At 43.1% G+C, this 22,243-nt stretch overlaps 1 protein-coding gene across 1 annotated transcript; it reads left to right on the top strand.

Annotated features, from left to right (window-relative positions):
- The first annotated feature begins 2,401 nt into the window (after positions 1–2,401).
- Positions 2,402–20,905, top strand: LOC105916413 (zinc finger protein 710). The gene is made up of 5 exons (XM_036136250.1): positions 2,402–2,484; positions 6,900–8,474; positions 14,695–14,886; positions 15,077–15,248; positions 18,025–20,905. The coding sequence occupies exons 1-5, from the start codon at positions 2,440–2,442 to the stop codon at positions 18,204–18,206; spliced, it is 2,166 nt and encodes a 721-aa protein (XP_035992143.1). The 5' UTR covers positions 2,402–2,439; the 3' UTR covers positions 18,207–20,905.
- The last annotated feature ends 1,338 nt before the right edge of the window (positions 20,906–22,243 follow it).

Genomic DNA, 22,243 nt, shown 5'->3' with positions numbered 1-22,243 from the left:
AATAAGTGAAATGCCATTATTTTAGATAGAACAAAGAAGTAATGATGTGAAGAACTAAAGGTAATATTTCAGATGGACTATGGTATGGCGTCACACAGCATCTCTCTGTTGTTCTCCAGTCTCTTTTTTACATAGCTGGGCTGGCCACGCATGCATGTACGTGCATGTGAACTGCTGCTACTCAGGGCTTAGCCCCTCCCTGCCCACAAAATGCCACCTTCAGAGCAGTGCAGAATCCAGTGGATCCAAAGCATTGTCTTACAAACTGCATTATAAAGTTCTGAGTTACTTCTTCACTACAAATATAAGAGCTGCTATTCCATGTTTGGTTCTGACTGTAAGGATGCGCCGTAGACCTGAACCAGAAGACCCGAGTGGTCTGAAAGGTTTCTACAATGACTACAAATCATTAATTCAATTTGGTGCAAAGCTGTTCAGAGATTTATAAATAGCAATATTTTAAAGTCTATTCTCCGAGGTACAGGAAGCCAGTGTTAGGACTGGTGCTGGTGTGTCGTTTCTCTGCTTCTCTGGAAGCATTCACGCTCGTCAAGATGATAACAGCTGGCGTTCGCTGCACCGATGAACGTCTAAGAGCTGTCGTACTGACTATATAATTTAATTGTTGCTTGCGGTCCTGTTTTCCAGCGTTAAGGGTAACATTCAGAGCTTATTCTGGCAATGTGTTTCCATCTCCTCTGTAGGGCATTTATTGTTTTTCAAAATGGTCAAAAACCACCTTAAGCGAGCAAGAAAACTTTTTTTTTGCAAAATCTACAAATTTTTTATTTTGCCATCAACCTTTCCTAATGTGATACTTCAAAATGCGCATAAGAAACATTGCGGGGCATGAAGGTATCGCCTTATTTTGTCCAGGAAATACAGGCCTTCCAAATCCCCCTAAATGTCACAACAGCACCCCCTGCTGTTTGCTCTGTACCTGCTGTCACTAGTTTGATGAATACTATTAATAAACTACTAAAAAAGTACAAAACGTCATGTAACAGGCGTTTGTCTTTAATATCAACGGCTTGATATTATTTTTGCCATGAGGTTCATAGCTAGTTAAATGTTGACTGCAGGGACGAGTCGGGCTAAAAGCCGTTTATACTATTATTATATAGTTAAAAAAGTGTAGCAATGTTGAAACATTCTGGTTGTTAAAAACCATTGTTATACGTTAGAAATTTTAAAAGGGATTCTGGGTAATCATCAGAACTACAGCCTTAATGCATAAAAATCATATAACGATAAAAGTACAATTTTTGACTCATTTATTTTTTTGGGGGGGGGGGGGGGGTTGACAATTTTTCCTTCGTGAAAGGGGGACGCAACAGAAAACGTTTGACAGCCACCATCTTCCAGTGTGCATGGAAGGCAGACTTGGTTGACCTTTGTTGACCCTGAGGCCAACGTAATCTCCTCCTCATGGCTCCACGGCCGCCTGATCTCTGCTGGAGGCTGGAGGAGATGAGCTAAAGCAAGATGGGAATGGAGTCAGGTGTGAGTGGTAGTCCACGTAGCATCAAGACAGCAGAAAGAACTCTATCTAGTCCATTCTTTTACAGCATTCTTCTCCCATCCCCCCGTCTCTTTTCGCTCACTCTGTCTTCCTTCCCCTCTCTTTCTTTCTTGAGTATTCTTTCCATCCACTCTCACCTCCCTACTGTCTCTCTGTCTCTCTCTCTCTCTCTCTCTCTCTCTCTCTCTGTCTCTCTCTCTCTCTCTCTCTCTCTCTCTCTCTCTCTCTCTCTCTCTCTCTCTCTCTCTCTCTCTCTCTCTCTCTCTCTCTCTCTCTCTCCCATTTGCTCATCTCCTTGTCAGTCACCTTCCATCTCTTTCACTCTCATCCTCTTTCTGTCTTCTTCGTCCTCTAACCCCGTCAGACACTTTCATGCGAGTCTGTCCTTGAAACAGTATTGCAACAATTTTTTTTTTATATCTTGAAAAAAAAAACACTTAATAAAGGAGAGAAAAGATGCAGGAGAAAAAAAAAAAACGAAACAGGAAAAGACGGAGCCGCAGGCCGAGGAAAAGCACGACAAACAGACGGACGGAGATGGAGGAGAGTAGCCGGGGAGAGCGGTGGCTACATAATCTCAGACAGATATGATGTTGATGTTGTTTTTCCTCGCCTGTGTGTTTGAGCTCATATGTTGGGGGGGCTTTGAGGTGACTTAGCCCATTTATCCTCAGACAATCAAGGAGCCTTCTGCACCAGCGATGTATGAGCTGACGATTAAAGCTGCAGGCCACATGCTCGCTCAGTGGAAGAACACTAGTTTGTTTCTGCCGTCTGTTGTTAGCGATGCTGCGATGACAGAGAGCGAGGAGGAGGAGGAGGAGGAGGAGGAGGGGTTATCGCCCGTCCCGCCTTCCCCTCCATCCCTCACGCATAAAAGGGAGGCAGACGGAGCCGACTGTCACTCACGCTGAAGAATGAGGTCCTTAAAGCACCTGAAACTTCACAGCAGGAGGAGCGCGGTGAGTTGGCCGGCTCGCACCCGCGCGCCGTCTTCAGAGCGCGGAGGTTGTTGGCGCCGTGCTGGAAGGCGGCTCGGTGGTCGTCTTTAGTGGTGCTGTTCAGGTTTAGTTTATTTGTTTGCAAAGTTGCTTCCTTGCATTTTTCATTCATGCTGATTTCTCTGTTAGCTTATCGGCTTTTTCGCTACAGCTCTTTTAAACTCTTTGTGTCTTGCTGTCTTTCTACACATTGTTTGTTTTACCTCACATTTTGGATTCTGTCTGGCTTTCATTTTGGATTTTTTTTTTTCCTCCTTCCCCTGTCTCCAGGTTACTCACCGCCTCTCCCTCCCATCCTTTCCTCTGTCTGAACACATCTTTCGTTCTCTCTCGTCTTCTCCTTCTCTTTTGGACGCTGCTTCCCACTTTCTTCCTTCTCTCTACCTTTCATCTATCTCTTTCTCTCCTCTTTCCTGTCCTGCTCCTCTACTAGACTCCTATCTGCTCTAAGCTCCCCTTCTCTTTCCTTCTTTCTCTTCTTCTACTGTTTTTATCCTCTCTTTCTGGTCTCCATTTTTCTTATTCCTTAATCTTGCTCAGGTCCCCCCCGCCTCCCCTGCACTTCAGTGTGTGTGTGGAGATCAGTAGGCCATCTAATCCCCCTCAACACTCACACCATACATAGTTATCGTGGTGGATTAGGATGCCGTCTTTCATACTTCCTGTGTCACAGTCCCTACATCTCGGCGGGGGCTTGCTTCAAGACCGCCTTCGCTTCATATCTGTTCTCGACATAAAAACCAGAGATGCACAGATTGGAGGATTTGTGGCTGATTTTCTAAATAACCAATTTCTGTTAAGCCCTGAGCTTGTGACACAGATTTTTAGCCAGTTTTTTTTTTATTTCTTTTTAAAAGCTACAGGAGCAAAATATTTTCTTCTACCTTCTGGATTAATATGACAATTGAACTGTCTTTACAGTAAAATGTAGTAAAGGTGGGAAAATAACACGTTGTTTTCTCACAAAACAGAGCTGTCTCTGTTTACAAATCCTGTAAAATGCTATGAATACAACCCACCTTAAAATGGATAATGACTGCATTATCTTGCTTACTCCTTTACCAGACAGATTACAGCTCACTCACTGATTTTCCCCATACCAGTCCGTCTGGCTTCATATTTGGAAGAAAAAGCTCTGATTCGCTGTCATGTGTGAGATTATTGACAGACGTATTCATTTATCATCATTACTCAATACAGGAGGCTTAAAACGCCTTGCTGTTGTGATTAATTAATAATTATTTAAAGCAGGACCATATTAAACTGCAATTAACTAGGATTTCATATTTTCTTTAGAATAAAGACAACATTACTCAAGATCAAATGTTAGAGGTTTTGGTCCACGCCTGGGAAGGCAACAGGAGTATTTTCACACCTGCAGCGACACCAAACTCCTGCACGCAGTCGTGATGCCGACGGCAAAATAAATGTCTAATACTCCTGAACTCTAAGCCAGTAGCTAGCTCCCACAGTCTAAGGGCCGCGCTCTTCCTTAAGGGCACGCATTTACCGAAAGACCAGATGCAGTTTGTTACACTGGAAGTTAAACCTTTGTTCAGACATCCTGAAGTTTAAGATTGGCATCCATTACAAAAAGTCATATCTTAAAACTATTAAATACTTGAATGCTTAGTTTGTTTATATGACCGCTATAGCAAGCTAGCATCAGGTACCATCAGCTTCCCCTCATGTCACCTAGCTCGTAGTTTCAGGTTGATATCGCTCTATGGCTTCCAGACTCTCCTGCACCCATCCAGAGTTTTCCTTCTGTCCGTCTGCAGCCTTCTCTCACTCTCTTCTTCAGCTAAAAGCAGTAGACTGAGCAGCAGGGAACCGTTGCACGGATGTCCTCAGTTGGTTGAGATGTGTTTGCGTCACATACAAATCTGGTCACGTTACTTGCTTCGACAACCCCACTCACATTGAGGTGGTGCCCAACTGGATCGGAAAACGACCCAAACCGAGTAGAGCCGAGCCCAGTAGGTCCGCGGTTTTATAAATGTGGGAGAGTTAGGCCAGCCTCAGAGCAAATACTAACCCCCAAACCTCAGCAGCCCCAGACTTTTCCCAGCAAAACACTGAGCAGCAATTACTTTGCTGAAGAGTGCACATAGAGAACCGCCCAGGAGGGCATTTATTTTACTTAACTGATGATTAATATACTGCAGTGATACAATACTAATGCTTTAAGACTTGACAGATGGTTAGAACTGTAAAGCTTGCAGTTCAAAAGATGACGCTAAAAGAAAAGCATGAATTTCTTTCCCTACTTAGAAATCTGGTTGTGACACAAAGCTTTAACTACTGTTCTTTTGGTGGAAAAGTGGGAGAAAACTTGACCTGTAATTGCAAACCACGGAGCAGAGAAAAATGTCTTTGTACCGTTAAAACTTTAGATTCAGTGGTGCGTGTATTAAAACCGCATTTTGTCGAAAAGAATCTGCCAGACAACAATGTATACGGATAAGAAAGGTGTTGTTATGAATAATGACTTTTATATTAGAATCCACTTTCTTCTTTGTTATGCAGTTGTACTGAGCGATGCGCTTTTCAGCATAGCACCCGTACTTGATGGTGATCAGTGTTTAATATGGAAAAACCTCATTAACACAGTTATGTTGATGTGAAGCTTTATACAAGCGGCCGTCTTCTGTCTCTCTTATTTATCTTATTTTATCTTTCTGTCTTTTTATGTTTCTGTCTCCATTGTGTAAATTTATACATGGTTATATTCTCAAGGCTACCTGCCTTTCTTCCTTCCTACTTCTTGATTGAATGACAATCGCTTTAAAATCTAGATCTGCCAGAGTTTATAATATTTTTGAGCGTAACTTCATTCAGTTCTAATTTTATTACTTTCTAGATCTGCTTCTGATCTATTCATGAGGTCTATCTAGCAACAAAAATGTGTTTTCCAAGTCTAAAGCAGCCATCTGTTCTCAGGGATGGACTCAGTAAGGTTGATTTTTGTTTCCGACAGACAGACTTTTGGTGATTTGCGATAATCAAAGCAAATGGTATTTCTGTAGGACCTCTGAAAATGACCAGAGAGCCGTTTACTTGTTGAGAACGTGCTGCATTGAACGTTAATGTTTAGGATAATCCAGTTTAAAGTGACGTGATGTCACTAACCTGTGAGTCCGTGGCGCAGAGAGGCTGACCCTGCAGGAGGTTGCAGGTCGCAGCTGCCTTGGAGGCTTCTTCCCGCTGAGCAGTTGTGTGACGTCACGTACGCGCTTGGAAAATTGATATCTGCACATACCTGTCCCGACTCATGTCCGCCTTATTATTATTGTCTTATTATGTGGGAGCCCAGAGACAGAAATAGCTCAGGATGCGATCTGCCGCTGTTCGGAAAGGGTGATTTTAATCAAATTAACCCTGAACACAGACAGACTTATAATAATTTTCTACATGCCCTGACTTTCTTGGGGGGTGGGGAATTTTGTTGGCGGGGGATGCGCCCCCTTGTAAAACGGTAAGGGAAACACTGCTAATGTAAAAGAGCCTAAAGTGTCATAGTTATAACAGTAAATATTCAGAGTTCCTACGCACTCTTCCTTTACCAAATTCTAGTTTGGTACGGAAAAATAAGAATTGAACATGGAGAAAAGTAGCTATTTGCAGATATTATTCCTTACTGTATTATCATTTCTATTGAAAAGTAAAAAATCTGAAAAACCCATTTTTACATTTTTTTTTTTTGGGTCATCTAATCCGCTTAATTTATATTATTTATCACTTTGGTTTTTGAGTTACTAACGGGTAAAAGTAGTCTCATATGAAGCTAAAAAGGCCCATTTCAAAGTGAGATCTTGTTACTTCTTGGTTCTAAATCCAAGGTTTTTAAACTGGGTTTGACTTGGATGCCAAATAAATCACTGACATTTCAATGTTTCAGGACTTTGGTAAAACGAAGGTGTTACTGATCGCCTGAGTCTGCATTAACTGAGCCGTGTGAAAGAAGCCATTCATTAGGACACCGTACTGACGCAGCAACTTTACATGACAGCTTAGGGTAAAACGACAACAAACATCATCATTGTGCTGCTGTCCACCAACTTACAACTAAATAGCAAAGTGGATTATTCAGAGGTCCAGATGCTTTTTTTAGCTAAAAGTTTTACTTGCTGGAATCGAGGGCTGCACAATATATTGAGTCGCAGTCGTCATCACAATCTCAATATATGCAACATCACAATAGCCAAAGACCGCTTGGTGCAGTATTTTGTATCATGCATTCCATATCTGCATGCCAATAATAACATATTTGGCCAGTTTCCTGGTCTTTTAGTGGCAGAACTTATAAGGAACAACTTCTTCATGTTATCATACCGTGCAAACATGTCAAAATGAAATGTCCCTCTCTGTTCCAGGAGGAGGCGAGCCGGCGCCTGGGTAGATGTGAGCCCAAGGTAATGGCCAGGCTGGTGGACATAAGCACACAGACAGATCCCGTAGTTGTGCTGTCCTTGGCCCAGGCCGCCGTGCTAGGTCTCATCTCCCAGAATGAAGTGTTTGGAGCTACCATTGCACCCAACGGCTTCTACACCGGCGAACCCAAAGAGTCCCCCGCACCCCCAGTAGACGGCGTCGACTACGAGTACGCAGACCAGCTTATCGGAGCCAACGGAGATTACCTCGGAGACAACCTAGGAGAAGACGGCCAGATGCAGCCCAGCTGCAGCCAGAGGAGGTGGCAGCAGGCGCCGCCCCCGCAACACGTGGACACCAAAATGGTCCTCCCAGACCGCCACACCCTCCAGGGCGCTGACGTGGCGTCGTCCCACGTGAAAGGCGAAGGGGTGACCTCCGCCATGTCTTCCTGCGTCCACATGCTGAACAATATGGCTCCCAGAGGAGGATTAATTCAGGTAGACCCAGCGACTCTCAGAGGCCCCAACAAGAACTGTGCCGAGTGCGAGCGCGAAGTGACCAACCAGCAGCAAGCTAGCACTCACGTCCACCCTCCTCCCGCCCAGGTGGTGCACAGAGGAGCAGAGCAGGGCCACAGGGGACTCCAGGCCCAGCGCCCCATGGGGGGCCACGGCCGAGGCGGTAGAGAGGACGAGGAGGAGGTGGAACACCCGGGAAACGCCATGATGAAGCCCACCCAGCAGGAAGAAGCTATCAGCAGCTACTTTCAGACCAGCGAGGTGGGCAGCTATGATTCCACAGACATGGGCATGGGTGGCGAGTACGAAGACAGCAGCCAGAGCATGATGTGGACAGACGGGAGCAGTGGAGCGCCGCACCAGCAGCCCCCGCACCCGCAGCCTCCCCGGCGACACGGCGGCCGCAGAGTGGACCGGCTGGACATCAACATCCAGATCGACGAGTCGTACTGCGTGGACGTGGGAGACGGCCTGAAGCGCTGGAAGTGTCGCATGTGCGACAAGTCCTACACCTCCAAGTACAACCTGGTCACGCACATCCTGGGCCACAACGGCATCAAGCCCCACGCCTGTCCGCACTGCGGGAAGCTCTTCAAGCAGCCCAGTCACCTCCAAACCCACCTCCTGACCCACCAAGGAACCCGGCCGCACAAGTGCACCGTCTGCAAGAAGGGCTTCACCCAAACCAGCCACCTGAAGCGCCACATGCTCCAGCACACCGACGTCAAGCCATACAGCTGCCGCTTCTGCCGCCGGGGCTTCGCCTATCCCAGCGAGCTGCGCGCGCACGAGGTGAAGCACGAGCGCGGCCGCTGCCACGTGTGCTCGCAGTGCGGCATGGAGTTCCCCACCTACGCCCACCTCAAACGGCACCAGACCAGCCACCAAGGCCCCCACACCTTCCAGTGCACCGAGTGCAACAAGTCGTTTGCCTATCGAAGCCAGCTCCAGAACCACCTCCTGAAGCACCAGAGCCCGAGGCCTTACACCTGCTCCCAGTGCGGCCTGGAGTTCGTGCAGCTCCACCACCTGCGGCAGCACTCGCTAACCCACAAGGTACTCCGCCCGCTTACTTCCTGACAGCTCAGGTTATTACACGCTTTAAATGTTACCTAATGCAGCACCTCTTTAGCTTCTCCTGCAATGAAACGGTCCTCATCAACCGTTCAGTTCGGTTGCTGAAGAGCCAACAACCCGTTCTCAATGTAAATTGTTTTGTTAGCCACCAAAGACAGTGGAACAAAGGAGGCTCAGACGTGGCCTATAGGAACGAAAGGCTTTAAGATTTACTGTGAACACCGATTATTTGCCTTACCCTTAAAGCTTAGTTTCTTTAAAGCTTAGATTCTTTAAAGCTTAGATTCCTTAAAGCTTGGATTCCTTAAAGATTAGGTTCCTTAAAGCTTGGATTCCTTAAAGCTTAGGTTCCTTAAAGCTTAGATTCCTTAAAGCTTAGATTCGTTAAAGCTTAGGTTCCTTAAAGCTTAGATTCCTTAAAGCTTAGGTTCCTTAAAGCTTAGGTTCCTTAAAAGCTTGTGTAGCGGTATCGAGGTGTGATGGGGTTGAAAAAATAATGGTTTCAAAATCACAAATGTTTCGCTGCACTATTAATAAGACAGAGACAATACTGGGGCAACGCAAGTTTTATCTGGCTACACGAAGCATGATGTTAAAACACCGCCCCACCCGTTGCTGCACACTTACTAGTTAACCAGCTCATTTCAGCTTTGTATAATTGTTGTACTCCACGAAAAGCAGAACAATATAAAGGTAAAATATTCTAGGAAAGAAGTGCTTAAAAATTATAATTATATTAGGCAGGTGTCATATATTTTATTGTTCATGCGTTATTGGTTTTACTTTATTTATGTAAAATCTATTGAATTTTATGTTTTAATTCAGTGTATTTAAATCAAAATTATAAAAAATTAAAACAACTATTAATAAACATTACAACTGTAATAAGCAATCTATTTTTTTTTTGTTCCAGCGGTATGAATAGTTGTTGCTTTTCTGTTTTTAAATAAAAGCAATTAGATCAAATCCTAGATTTTCATCTAGAAACCGTGGTATTTTTTTCTTCCTAGACGTTTATCACGGCTTGAGAACCCCACAGCGGTCCAAACACAAACTATTGCTGCATGGATTAAAACCAAAACAGTGGAAACTTTGAAGATGTCTCAAAGAGCCTGGAAAACCTTTCCTCAAAGCTACTTTACGATATGAGAAAGGAATCTTATAACCGTAAGCCCATCACATGGCTGTTTTTTCATGGAAGGAAAAAAAAAAAAAAAGCAAGATGGAAAATCAAAGCAAGCCTGCAAACACAAACAGAAAGGTGCTGTGGTGCGGGGGACGGAGGACGCACCACTGTTGTTCAAAGGCCTCGTCTCTCCTGTAACTCCCTGGGATCTGGTTTTAGGGGACAGATATATGAGCTCTTAGCCCGAGACACTTTCTATCAGGGTTTGTCTTGTAATAAAACTGTAATATAGTTAGGTGAGTATTTCAGCATAAGGCCCTACTTTAATACAGACCGGTTAGCGCTGTGGCTGAATAATGTTAATAATAATGAGAAGAAAGTTGAACAACGGTTATCAATCCCCTTTCATTTCCAACTTAGCAAATACTCACTGTTGCAGCGTTCTATTCATAAATATCTTGTCTGTGCTGTGCCAGCTGCAGTGTGTGTCTTAATGAAATCATCAGGAAAAACATGATGTAGCAAAGGAATTCCTGAGCCTTGAACCCTTTTCACATTTTGCCGCGCTACAGCCACAAACTCAAATGAATTCAAGGGAATAACTGACAGGGGCATGAAAGGGAAAAATCCCACGGTCTTCGAATAAACATCTAAAATATGTGCTTAGGCAGTCAGAGCGCTTTATTTTATTAGCCCTCAATAAAAGTCAGTTTTCCCTCTGAAGTTCCCACTTAGTGAGTTGAATGTGGTGTCCTCTCAGCACGGACCCATCTGTTTTCTAAAGGCCTCAGAGGTTTGTTAGAGAACAACCAGCATCAATGGGACGTGTAATCCAGCTCTGTCCTATCCGTCGTCTGATGGAAAGTGCAAAGGCTTTGGACAAAATGCAAACCTACCTGGGTATAGGCATCCACCTAATCTCACAGGCTGGCAAACCAGAGCATTAACCAGAGGACAATCCAAGAGGCTGTAGGTAACTCAGGAGGAGCTGCAATGAGCAACCGCTCAGGTGGGAGAACAGCCATTAGTCGTACTCTGTAGGGATGCACCCATCCAGTTTTTTTTCAATCCGACCCGATACCTGGGCTAAATGATGGGCCGATACCGATCCGATACTACTTTAGAATGAATAAACCGTATGCAGTGTTTCCCGCAGGAATTTGCTTAGGCCAGGCGGTGGGTTGGGGGGGGACGTATTGCGCGGACCGACTCGCGGAGCGGGGGGGGGGGGGGGGGGGGGGGTGGAGAGACAAGTTCTGCGCGGACCGACTGGGGGAAGGAGACGACAAGTTTTGCGCGGGGGGGTATCCATGTGTTTTTTCCCTGCCATTCACGCACACGCGGGAGCAACAAATGTGTTAATGTGACGTTAATGTGTTAACGTCACATTAACATGCAAGCATGAGTTTTTTGTTTTTTTGTTTTTTTTGTAACGTTAGTGAGGCGGTAGCCTGAGTTTTGCGAGGCGGCCGCCTCGCCAAGATAGCGCTGCGGGAAACCCTGGTATAAGCTAAGTTTTCAGGCTTGAAATAAACATTGTAAAATCTAAGTTCTGCATGTTCTATAGCATGGTGCTTTTGGAGGTGCTTAAGTTTGTTGTGTTGAATTTACCAACCTTATCACCCCCCTCGCAACTTATGCATTGCAGATGCTGCCTAAGTTGATGGCGTATCAAGTGTGAAATGTTTCCAAATAACAGACTTGGCTCAGTGCGGCGCTTGCTCCATCTTGCCCTGTGTTTGCTCATCCCTAGCTGCTGTGTGTGCTCTATGTTACCACCATCGCAAACCTAGGTTAGAAGTAACTAGATCATTGTAACTATATTGCTCTGTATGACGTTAATAATGATTAAAAAAAATGGCTGGATCGGCATTAGTCATCTGATATCCGATCCAGCTAATCAGTTGATGTCGGAGCCGATATCCGATCCGGGTATCGGACCGGTGCATCTCTAATACTCTTCTCAAATCTTTATGGAAGAGAGAAAGGCAAAAAGCACAAAGTACAGTTTAGAGTTTGCCACACGCCATTCATGCTGAAGACGGGGTTGTTTAGATGAGACCAAAACAGAACCTTCATCCAACATGCAAAAAACACGTTCTGTGCTGGGACAGTGGAGTTGGTCTGAATAGCTGTAGATTAGGCATTACTGGAGGGAATGATTTAGTTTAAAGCATATTCATGAGTTACAATGGCCTAGTCAAAGTCCAGCCCTACATCTGTTGTAGAATCTGGGCCAAGACTTGAAACGGGATGTGTACAGACGCTCTCCATCCAATCTAAAGCTTGAGCTGTTTTACTAAGAGCCACAGCAGCTTCTGCTGTGGTGGCAGTAAGGAGGGTCCTACAAAATATTTAGTAGGGGTGGTAAAAATAAACACAGAGCACACTTTGAGGATTTTAATTAGCCTCACATTTAAAAACGATCATTCCCCACTGCTTCACAGTTAACCACTACTTTGTTTTAAATCTAGTTTATAAAAATCGCAATAAAATGCGTTACATAACCACATGTTTGTGGTTATACTATGCCAAAATGTGGAAAGGTTAAAAGGTTAAGCCACACTGGGAATTTCGACCTGGCCCGTTCAAATTGTCACAAACACTCTGATTCCTTCAGAAAAATAGGTTTTCATTTCTAGTTTGGTTTTATGCGTCTCTCAGAATGTTTTTTGTTTTGTTTTTACTTTTAATTTTAAAAAATCGTCATTAAATTGCTCTGTGAGGAAAATCAAAGGGCAGAGAAGACGACGATCTATGACTTGATGGTTTCATTTGTGCAAAGATTGCAATTTGCTCGACAAGCATCATCATGAACCTCTCGTCGACGTCCTCACACGGCAGAAATCCCCAGACTTTTCCATTTCCCTTCCCATTCTCACCTTCGCTGAGACAGGAAACGCAACATGGGATGATGCTGTTTGTCTTTTCAGAAACCAATCACCTGGTGAATTAGGCCACATGACAAAAAAGGCCACAGCATGGCGTTGTTGCAGCCCAACTCTTGGAGGAGTCCGTTCTCCTGAGGCTTGTTTTCAGGCCTGCCTGATGCTCCCCGCTGCAGATAAGCTGTTGGTTGGGTAAAGGGTGGCCAGATGGACCTTCTGCTGGTACCAACACCTTCTCTTGATCCACCAGCAACTACATCTTCCCTAATTTGTTCATATATAGTCCCAAATTTTAATCCCTTTACACTGGCAACAGAGTGGAGTTAATAACGCAGCAGGACATTCATTCAGCTGAGCCTTGAGGCTGCCCCTCTTGTCTGAACCCTGCCTGGTATTTACACACTTTAGGATCTTTTAGGAACATTTTAGGAATCCAAAAGATGACTGGATGGCTTATGTCTCTATAATACCACTACTACTACTAATAATAATGATCTCTGTTTGGTGGACTTAAAATATCTACATATAAATTCTTGAAACAGGCATTATATAACAAGTAGCATTTGATGTGTTCTAAATCTGCTGTTAAGTATTTGTGTTTTGCAGGATTTGTGACCTGAACATCAACAATTCATTTTAGGATTGGATAAGCCTTCTAAATTTACTCTAAATGGTTGCTTCCTTGGGATTTTTCAAAAGGCTGACTGTGGGCATCTGTTTCTTTGAGGTCTGGTGATTTTAACTGCGTTGTTTACTGTCCTCAGGGATGTTCACACAGATTTTGCTGACGTATTTTGGTCTTAAAAAAGACTTGAAACATATCTCAGTTGCACGGATCTCATATGCTTAATATTTTTTTTTTTTTTGTTCACTGTCGAGCAGAGAAATAGTGCATCATGCACTGGATGCAGGCGGTCTATACCAGGGTTGTCAAACTCCCATACACAGTTTGGCCAAAATTAAAAATCAGCCTGGATATTCAATGAGAGAATGTCAAGTAATGAGGACGCTTTTTCATCTGTTCAAAAATAATCAAACATTTTCATTTCAAAATAAGCTGTTTAATACACTCATTTTATTTTGGAGAGTGTCCTTAAGGGATGTTTATGGCTCGTTTTTCTGTAAGTGTTTTTAATTTAATTTATTTTCGAGTGTCTCACCAAAATTTCAATCTGGTTACATAACAACAATAAAGACTCTTATATTCTTGAAAAGTTAGATTAGAGTCCTGCTCCTCTCTCCCATACAAATTAAAACTTAAAGCCTAATCAACAAGTTATCACCATCAGAATGAAATAGTTTTCTGATTGAGAGGGCTGGTTTATGATCCATAATCTGATCAGCATCCACCTAAACACTTTTAACCGTTTAACTCATGAATGCATGTGGAAGATGGAGCCGCAGCGCTATAGCACAGAGCATTTTGGGATGAACATAATTTCCTCCCGCTCTCAACAGCAACAGCAGGAGTTCTCCACCACTCTCAGAACCCAGTGCCGGTCCATTCTGTGAGCTTAGAACAGTCAGAACCAAAACACCTCCTTGTTTATTGCTTTTTCCCAATGAAGAACTACAAAACTTCTGCGATGTTTTATGGAAATTTAACAACTCTGCTAGAGTCAACGATTCTACTTTGAATGAAGCTTTGTGCAAGTAAACACACGTCATGATCAAATTATTTGATTTGAGCTCATATGAACGGTGCATTCGGAATACTTTCTTTCCTTTTTTAATCTGAACACATTTCAATCCCGATCAGGGAACTTTGCGCATGTAAACAAGCTCCTGTCATTAACCAGCTAACGAGCTAACAGCCGCATTAGACGAGCTACCAGCCTGACGTTCAGGCGGCACCCTGAAGCATGACTTCGGCCGCGCAAGACTCCATTTACAGCCCCTAGCCAAACGCTGTCGGGGTTTCTACACATTGAAACGGAACAAACTTCATATATGTATGGAAAAAAAACCCTAGTTTAGATCAAAGCATATTCAAAGAAAGCCCTAATTCTGAGCCAGGTCTATCACAAGCCTGACCAGAACAAAATGATAATGTCCATTGTTGTGAATTTGGGTGTTTTGCAAACTTTTTACATGCCCAGAAAGCACCAGAACACTGAAAATCAAATATATTTTTTCACCTTTTCTGCTGCCATTGCTGCGGGTTGACACTGTTGGTGTTCTGCAGGGAATGAAGGGCCACAAGTGCGAAGTGTGTTCTCGGGAGTTCACCCTGTCTGCCAACCTCAAGAGGCACATGCTCATCCACAACAGTGTCAGACCCTTCCAGTGTCACGTCTGCTTCAAGAGCTTCATCCAGAAGCAGACCCTAAAGACCCACATGATCGTCCATCTGCCTGTGAAGCCGTTCAAATGCAAGGTGAGCATGTCAGCCTCCTTGGTGGCAGCAAGGAGGTTGCCAAAGCTTGTGACATGAATTTAAGCGAAGCAGACACTCCTAGGTGATCGTGTGTGTGGCCAAAAAACTTCTATTCTCTTCTTTAAAGTATGCATATGAGGTTGATTTTTATAAATGTCAGCTTTTCTAAATGCATATATTTTTGGGCCAGGTCTGTGGGAAGTCGTTCAACAGAATGTACAACCTGCTGGGCCACATGCATCTCCATGCCGGCAATAAGCCCTTCAAGTGTCCTTACTGCACCAGTAAGTTCAACCTGAAGGGAAACCTCAGCAGGCACATGAAGGTCAAACATGGAATGGACGTCTCACCAGAAGGACAAGGTGGGAACTGCTGTAAACGTTTACATTCAGGGTTGATTCCGTCTCTACGCATCACATGACCTTAGGTGATGGATATTACTATTGTTTTAAAACTTTAACTTAGGGTATATAATTTTTCGAAACTGGTGATACTTTCAAAGAAACATTTTTTGATTTCACCATTGGCAACAATCATCACTTCACTTCAAGTCCCCATGTTCTCAGTAAATACAAAGTGCGCTTTTTTTTTCCTAGGTTTTTTTTTTTTTTTTTTTTTTTTAGCAAAACTTCATTGAACACTTCTAGAAACAATTACATTCACCATCACTTCCATAAACAGTGCGCAGCTCTGTGACATCTCCTGCTATCTGCACATGCGGGTCGCTTTGCAGTCTTGAACCGTTCAGACAGAAGTATGATGGCAGTCGTATTTAATAGTAGTATGAATGGCCACTTAAAAAAATCTATTTGAAAAATATTAGAATTGAGCATCAAGACCTGCAGTGTGAACGTAGTCTAATAAAGTTTCTTTTGGAAAGGCTCTGGAAGATCTAGATGATTTTAAACCATTGGATTATAAAGCTCTGACAGAAAGCGACCTGAAATGATCTGAAATCCAAGACCTTGACATGGTGCCCAGAGGTTTTTGCAGGTAGTAAATTCTTCTCTTCATTCAGGACCACTGTTCACGGGTCCTGAAACCTGCTGTGGTAAAACCTGTTACAGAACCACATTCTGGATACCTCAGTTATTACTGGCCTATCTAACATAACATGTTGGGCAATGAGATTTAAAATATGTCTATCAACATATGTTCTATTTTTTTATCCTATAAAAAATAGTCAGATTTTCCAGAAGTATTAGGAATAATTCACGGGTAAAAGTCATAAATCCAACATACTAGACTGTTTATCAGACATTTAGAAATACTTAAGGGACAATTACCTTCAGGTTAACTCTAAAAAGCTTGTTTATTGTTCCTGACAGCATGACTTCAATAATCACCCAGTAACATTTAGATACAGCTGCCAAGTCTAGTCTAAGGATCACATGAAACAACAGGCTTCAGGCCTCTTGTCTCTTTAGCTGCAACACTTTCATAATCAAGGCTTGAATCAAAATTCTGATTATAGATGATTATCTGTGCTTTTGTGACTCTAGTTTAGATTACTGCAGTGAACTTTTTACTAGTCCAAACTAAAATGGCCTTGATCATGTCCAAATTGTATAAAATTGCAGCTAGATGTTTTTACTAGGAACAACAGGAGGAAACATGAGTCCTGCCTCAATGTCTGCTCTGACTTCCTGTTAGGTTGAAAGCTCCCTTTAAAATCCTGTTTTAAACCTTAAGGGCTTAGGAAGGCCAAGTTCCTGATTACATCTTAAACCCATTTAAGCACTTAGACATCAACTCCGAACCTCAGATCATCTAACTAGAGAGCACAGTTAGTTCCGGTTTTAGAACCCATGCTCCTTTCAAGCACCTAGGCTGTGGAATATGTTTCCTCTGTCTGTATACTGTGTTAACAACGATTCCCTTACAAGGCAGGTGAAGACTTTTCTTATTCAGACAAGCTTTCTTTTTTTCTCCATTCAGTTTCATTCTAAATGTTATTTGTTTATGTTTTAGGTTAATATTTTTAATTACTGTTCTCTTATTGTGTTTTCTATTTTATTACAAAGCTATTTGTAATTTCTCACTCAGGAGCTATGAAGATGTAAGTAAAGTTGACTTAATTTTACTTGCGTCTCAAGAGTGATATTTCAGGTACTTATGTCTTGGTATTACTGTATTAGGGTTAGGGTCAGCTACGTTGGTCCAGATCATACTTCCCAGTAGCTATAAATCTCAGGGAACAAAGGTTCCATGTGGGGTTCCTCACGGTTCTATTCTCAAGCCACTTTGGTTCATCATCTATATGCTCCCCCTAGCTCAGATTATGGAGTATTACAAGATTTTATGCTGACACACTGTTTCATATTTTTGTTTCCCCACAACGCCACAGAGGCTTGCAGTCGCTGAGTCCAAAATATCACTGAGCGGGTTAGAATTTTCCCCTGTGTCATACAGAGAAGAGTGAAATCATTGTTTTGGTCCCAAAGTTAGAAATCAGGACTAAACTAGAACCAGTGATGCCAAAAACCATAGAGCTTGCAAGAAACCTCAGTGGTTAAGGACTCTTGACCTCAGTTTAACAACCCCATAAAGCCTCTTACCAAGTCAGCTAACTACCATCTGAAAAACATTACAGAAAGGGTTCCCTGCTAAAACAGGAAAAGTGGTGCATCCTATTATTTTTGTTTGGTTAGATAATTTCACTGGTCTCTGTAAAACAAAACAAAAAAGAAATCTTGTTGATGGCCTTAATGCACTAAATGGGCCTTAAACTTAAATACATTTCAGAGTTCTGGATCAGCGTAAAAACAAGTTGAGTGTTCAGTTTCCTTTCTCCTCAGTTCTGGGACCAGCTCCCTGGGGAGAAAAACCCTGAAATGTACAGAAAGTGTTGGTTCCTTGATTTAAATAGTGCTTTCAGATCTGAAAACACTATTTTCAGCAGCGTTCCTATTCAGGCCAAAGACTGCTCGTTTAATTGTTTTTTATTTCAATGACTTCTTAACCATTGACTTGTTTTAAATCAGCATTTTAATGTTTTTATGCTATAAATTGTTTTAGAAATACTTTCTTGTATTTCTAATATAATTTGTCCCCCCCCCCCCCCTCTACATATTGACATTGTGTATAAATAGTGACCTCTGTTATATATTCCCTTTTCTTTTTGACTGGAATTTGCAGAAGCCCTTCCTGAAATGGAAAGCCAGGGTGAATATGAAGGCCAGAACTTCAACTTTACATCACCGGACAATATGGACAACAGCGGTTCACAGAACCTCACGAAACTCACCACCGCGAACATGGAGGACATGGAGGAGTATTACAATTTCGGGAAGGATACGAGCAGCTACTCCACACCATGAGTTTTTCAACCAGAGAAGATACTTTTTTCCCCCCCTTCTTCTTTAAGATGATGGAAATTAAACAGTTGTTTTCTCAGACGTTGGGAAAGTGGTGTTTTTTTTTCTCTTCCTTATAGCTCAGGCCTCCCTCCAGAACTTGAAGGACGATGATGGGAGGCCTGGAAGGAGGCGGGCTTCAAAGGAGACGTTTCAGCCCTGACGTCTGCAGCAGAGACTGAAGCTGCTGATGTGGTCTGGAGCTCCTTTCACAGAACAACTAGACTTACTGACTCACAAACTGTCACTGATGGACAGTCAGATCTGTATGTTGTGTGTACGTATCAGTTACTATGGAGAAAACACTACAGATGTTATTAAAAAAAATAAATTGTTGGCCATCTTTGTTCAGACATCCAACATACGCCATCCTGTTTTGGGAACTGGAAACGTTTCCCAGCTCAGTTTGCACCATGTCCACCAGTTACTCGCTAAATACTGACGTTTTGATATTCACAGCATATTGATGCATTTCAACAGTTCTGGTCAGCCGTTTCTAATTGTGGTTGGCCGTTTCTCCCAGGCTGTCCACAGCTTCTGAAGCGTTTGGGCTTTTTCCTTTTCCATCCACAGGACACCTTCAACAATATTTCCTACTTTCCCATGCTGGCCTTACAAACAAAACTGCTGGCATTTACAGTGCATTGCAAAATTATTCACCCTCCCTTTGGCATTTTTCATGTTTTGTTCCCTCAAGACCTCAAATTAAAATAGATTCTTAGAGCGTTTGTACTATTTCACTTACAGAACATGCCTAAAACTTTAAAGATCTATTTTTTTTTATTGTGAAACAAACTGTCACGATTTGTTATATGAACCCGAACACATGCCACACACGAAGCTTAGCTTTGAGGATTTATTGAAAGAGGGATGGGTAGTAATGAACCAGAGTCTGTAACCAAGCTGGAGCAGGAGGATGAAGATGGCAGAAAACCCAGCTGCTAATAGAGGCTTGACTTGAGGCACAGAGGAGACAGGAACCCAGCAGCTGACAGAGGCTTGACTTGAAGCTCTGAGGAGGCAGGAAAACCCAGCAGTCAGCAGAGGCCTACTTAAGGCACAGAGGAGGCAGGAGGACCCAGCAACAAACAGATGCCTCACTAGAAGCAGAGAGGTGGCAGGTAAATCCAGCAGCTGAAGCACAGATGAGGCAGGTAACTCCAGCAGCTAGCAGAGGCTTGAAGCAGAGAGGTGGCAGGTTAATTCAGCAGCGAGCAGAGGCCTTACTTGAAACTCAAGGGAGAGACGCACACATGTGGCAGGGTTCCAGTAGCAAGCAGGGGCAAACCAGGCTGACAGACGTGAAGTGAGTGGAGTCTGATGACGAACCGGCAAGGAAGAGAAGACTGAGGGAGGCTTTTGTAGGGAGGCTGGCAGGTGGAGTGAGTTCTGACTAATGAGTGACCAACAGGTGTGACTGATAGCTGGGGAAGTGGATGGTGAGCTGAGTGAGAGGAGGAGGAGAAACTGAAAACCAACAGGAAAAAAGCCAGACTAAGAACTAACCCTAACAACAAATACACCAAAGTAATACAAAGCTTCAGCATGCTGAACTGTTCAAACGTACATTTTGAAGAGCCATTTCAGCTGCACCAGGCTGTGGCTCAGTCTCTCTGAACTCACCACATCCTGCCACTGGGAGTTCTGCCCAACTCCTTCTTGTTGGATGGTTTTCACTTGGGAACAGCAGTCTTCAAGTCTAACCACAGATTCTCAACTGGATTGAGATATAGACTTTGACTAGGCCATTCCAACACATTCATATATTTCCCCTAAACCAGTCTGCTTCAGGTCATTTTCCTGCTGGAAGGTGAACCTCCGTCCCAGTCTCAAACCACAGGCAGACTGAAAGGTTCTGCTCCAGACTGTTCCTCTATTTAGTACCATCCATCTGTCCCTCCACTCAGACCAGTTCCAAGTCCCTGCTGCTGAAAAACATCCCCACAGCATGATGCTGCTACCACCATGTTTCACTGTGGGGATGATGGGATGTGTTGGGTTTGCATCAGACATAGCGTTTTCCGTGGTGGTTAGAAAAGTTCAACTTTACTCATCTGACCACAGCACCTCCCTTCGAACATCTTGCTTAGTGGTGCTGAAGCTTCTGGGGGATTTCAGAAAAGGTTAATTTATACTGACAGATCACGTGACACTTGGACTGCATACAGGTGGACTTTTGAAGGTAATTGGTTTCACCAGAACCTTTTAGGGGGTTCATAGCACAGGGGTGGATACATATGCCAAATTTCAGAATTTATTAATCCTTTTTTATATATTGTTTCTCATTTCACTTCGTCAACATAGACTAGTGCTGACCCATTAGATACAATACGATTAAAAACATTTAAATTACTGGTTGGAATGTATAGGTACAAAGTTGGGGGGGGGGGGGGGGGAATACTTTTGCAAGGCACTGTAAAAGCCCCTCCACTGTACAGAGGTTTCTGCAACATGCAGTGTTTACCCACAGTTTTATTTCACATGGTCTAGCTTTACATGAATGATCTATCCTGTGTAGTGAATATACCACTCTAGATTTTCAATTACTGAGTAAATAATACAAAGCACTTTTTTTGTTGGAACTTTTTCGTTGGGGAAATAAGATTGCAAAATCTTTCAACCCCAGTTATGGCAATATTATTAAACTATATTATTAAACAACAGATTTTGCTTCCTTAGTAGGGTTATTTCAACTTGCAGATGTTTCATGGCTGTCCTGTGGGACACGAGCTGAAGAACGATCAGCTTTGTTTGGAGATCCAGGAGTTTGCTGTGGTTTCAATGCTCTTTATTCTGGGGCTGGGTTCATTTCACCTTCCGTTGAGCTCTTTTAGAAAAAGAAAAATCAGCATTGAAAACAATCGGTGGTCTACAAGATGAATTTTTTTTTTCCCCCTTGATCTTGAAACAGTGTATTTAAGTGGTCTGACTCTGGTCTTGAGCTTCAGGTTCTGTTTTGGGGAGGACGTTCGGCTGCCCGTCCTGCTGAGCAGGTCAGCCTTGGTATGCACGCTAAACCCAAGGGATGGTCCAAGAGATCCACGGCCCTGTGGGAGTTCACCTCTAATAATTTAGGAGAGAGAATCATGCTGGGCTTCAGTGAGCTGAGAGCGACTCATTATTTCATAAATGATTTCATAAACCTGTGGCCATGGTAGTGATTGAAAGACCTGATTTCACTTGGATGGGTGAGCGAAAACCATTAGCAATACAGTGCAGGTGAGAAAACTGTTACATTTTGGGAGTTTCTGACTAGGGTTTAGGGCTCCTGCACATTTTTGTCCTAATTTTGTAGTTTTCAGACTACGTTTTCAAAGTTCACATTGGATTTGTAACCCTTTTACCACCGGCTCGTAATGAAGTCAGAACTATTTATCATAGGAGCCCTTCAAACCCCAAATATCACTATGTTAAAAGAGACATTCCGACGTATGTAAACTATGTCTAGGGTAAAATATGATCATTGGTAAAATTGTAAAAATTAGGCTTTCCAGAAATATTGAAAACTAAATCTATCCGTTTTGTTCAGCTCCATTTTAATCCAGACCTTGAAAAGAGATAAATGTATTTCCATACATTTCCAGACCTTGTGGGAATCCTGTAAGGTATTTGACAGTAGTCTGTACTACTCCTCATGCTTCTACAGGCTGGATGGTGGGATTTTAGTGTTCACCTTTCTAAGCAACTCTATGGCTGTTTCCTGATGAACCTTTGAGCTATGCCTGCCATCTCTGGTAAACCATACCCAGCGCAGACCCTTTCACTGTTTACGTGCACCTCCATGTTGGCTGGATCTTTGATGCCAGCGTTGCATTCGGCAGAGATTATGTCCTTATTCAGGAAGGAGAGGATTGATCATTTTTCTCTAAGAAAAAAAAAAAATCACCATTCATTCAAGGCTGTAAACGATGGTATGGATTCAGGATCCTCAGGGGGAGATTCTAGGAAGAGGAAATTAAACAATGGGAAATGAAGGTCATCTAAATGCTAATTTATGTTCA

This window comes from Fundulus heteroclitus, chromosome 4 (assembly GCF_011125445.2).
Source record: "Fundulus heteroclitus isolate FHET01 chromosome 4, MU-UCD_Fhet_4.1, whole genome shotgun sequence".
Lineage (NCBI taxonomy): Eukaryota > Metazoa > Chordata > Actinopteri > Cyprinodontiformes > Fundulidae > Fundulus > Fundulus heteroclitus.
Note: the sequence above shows the minus strand (reverse complement) of the source record. Positions and strands in the feature narration are given on the sequence as shown.

What these genes read in the sequence shown, in the direction of transcription:
- LOC105916413 (XM_036136250.1), top strand. Translation starts at nt 2,440, where the DNA reads ATGAGGTCCTTAAAGCACCTGAAACTTCACAGCAGGAGGAGCGCG. An exon ending in AGCACTCGCTAACCCACAAG is followed by an intron (nt 8,475 to 14,694) that starts GTACTCCGCCCG and finishes GGTGTTCTGCAG; the next exon opens with GGAATGAAGGGCCACAAGTG. An exon ending in CGTCTCACCAGAAGGACAAG is followed by an intron (nt 15,249 to 18,024) that starts GTGGGAACTGCT and finishes TGGAATTTGCAG; the next exon opens with AAGCCCTTCCTGAAATGGAA.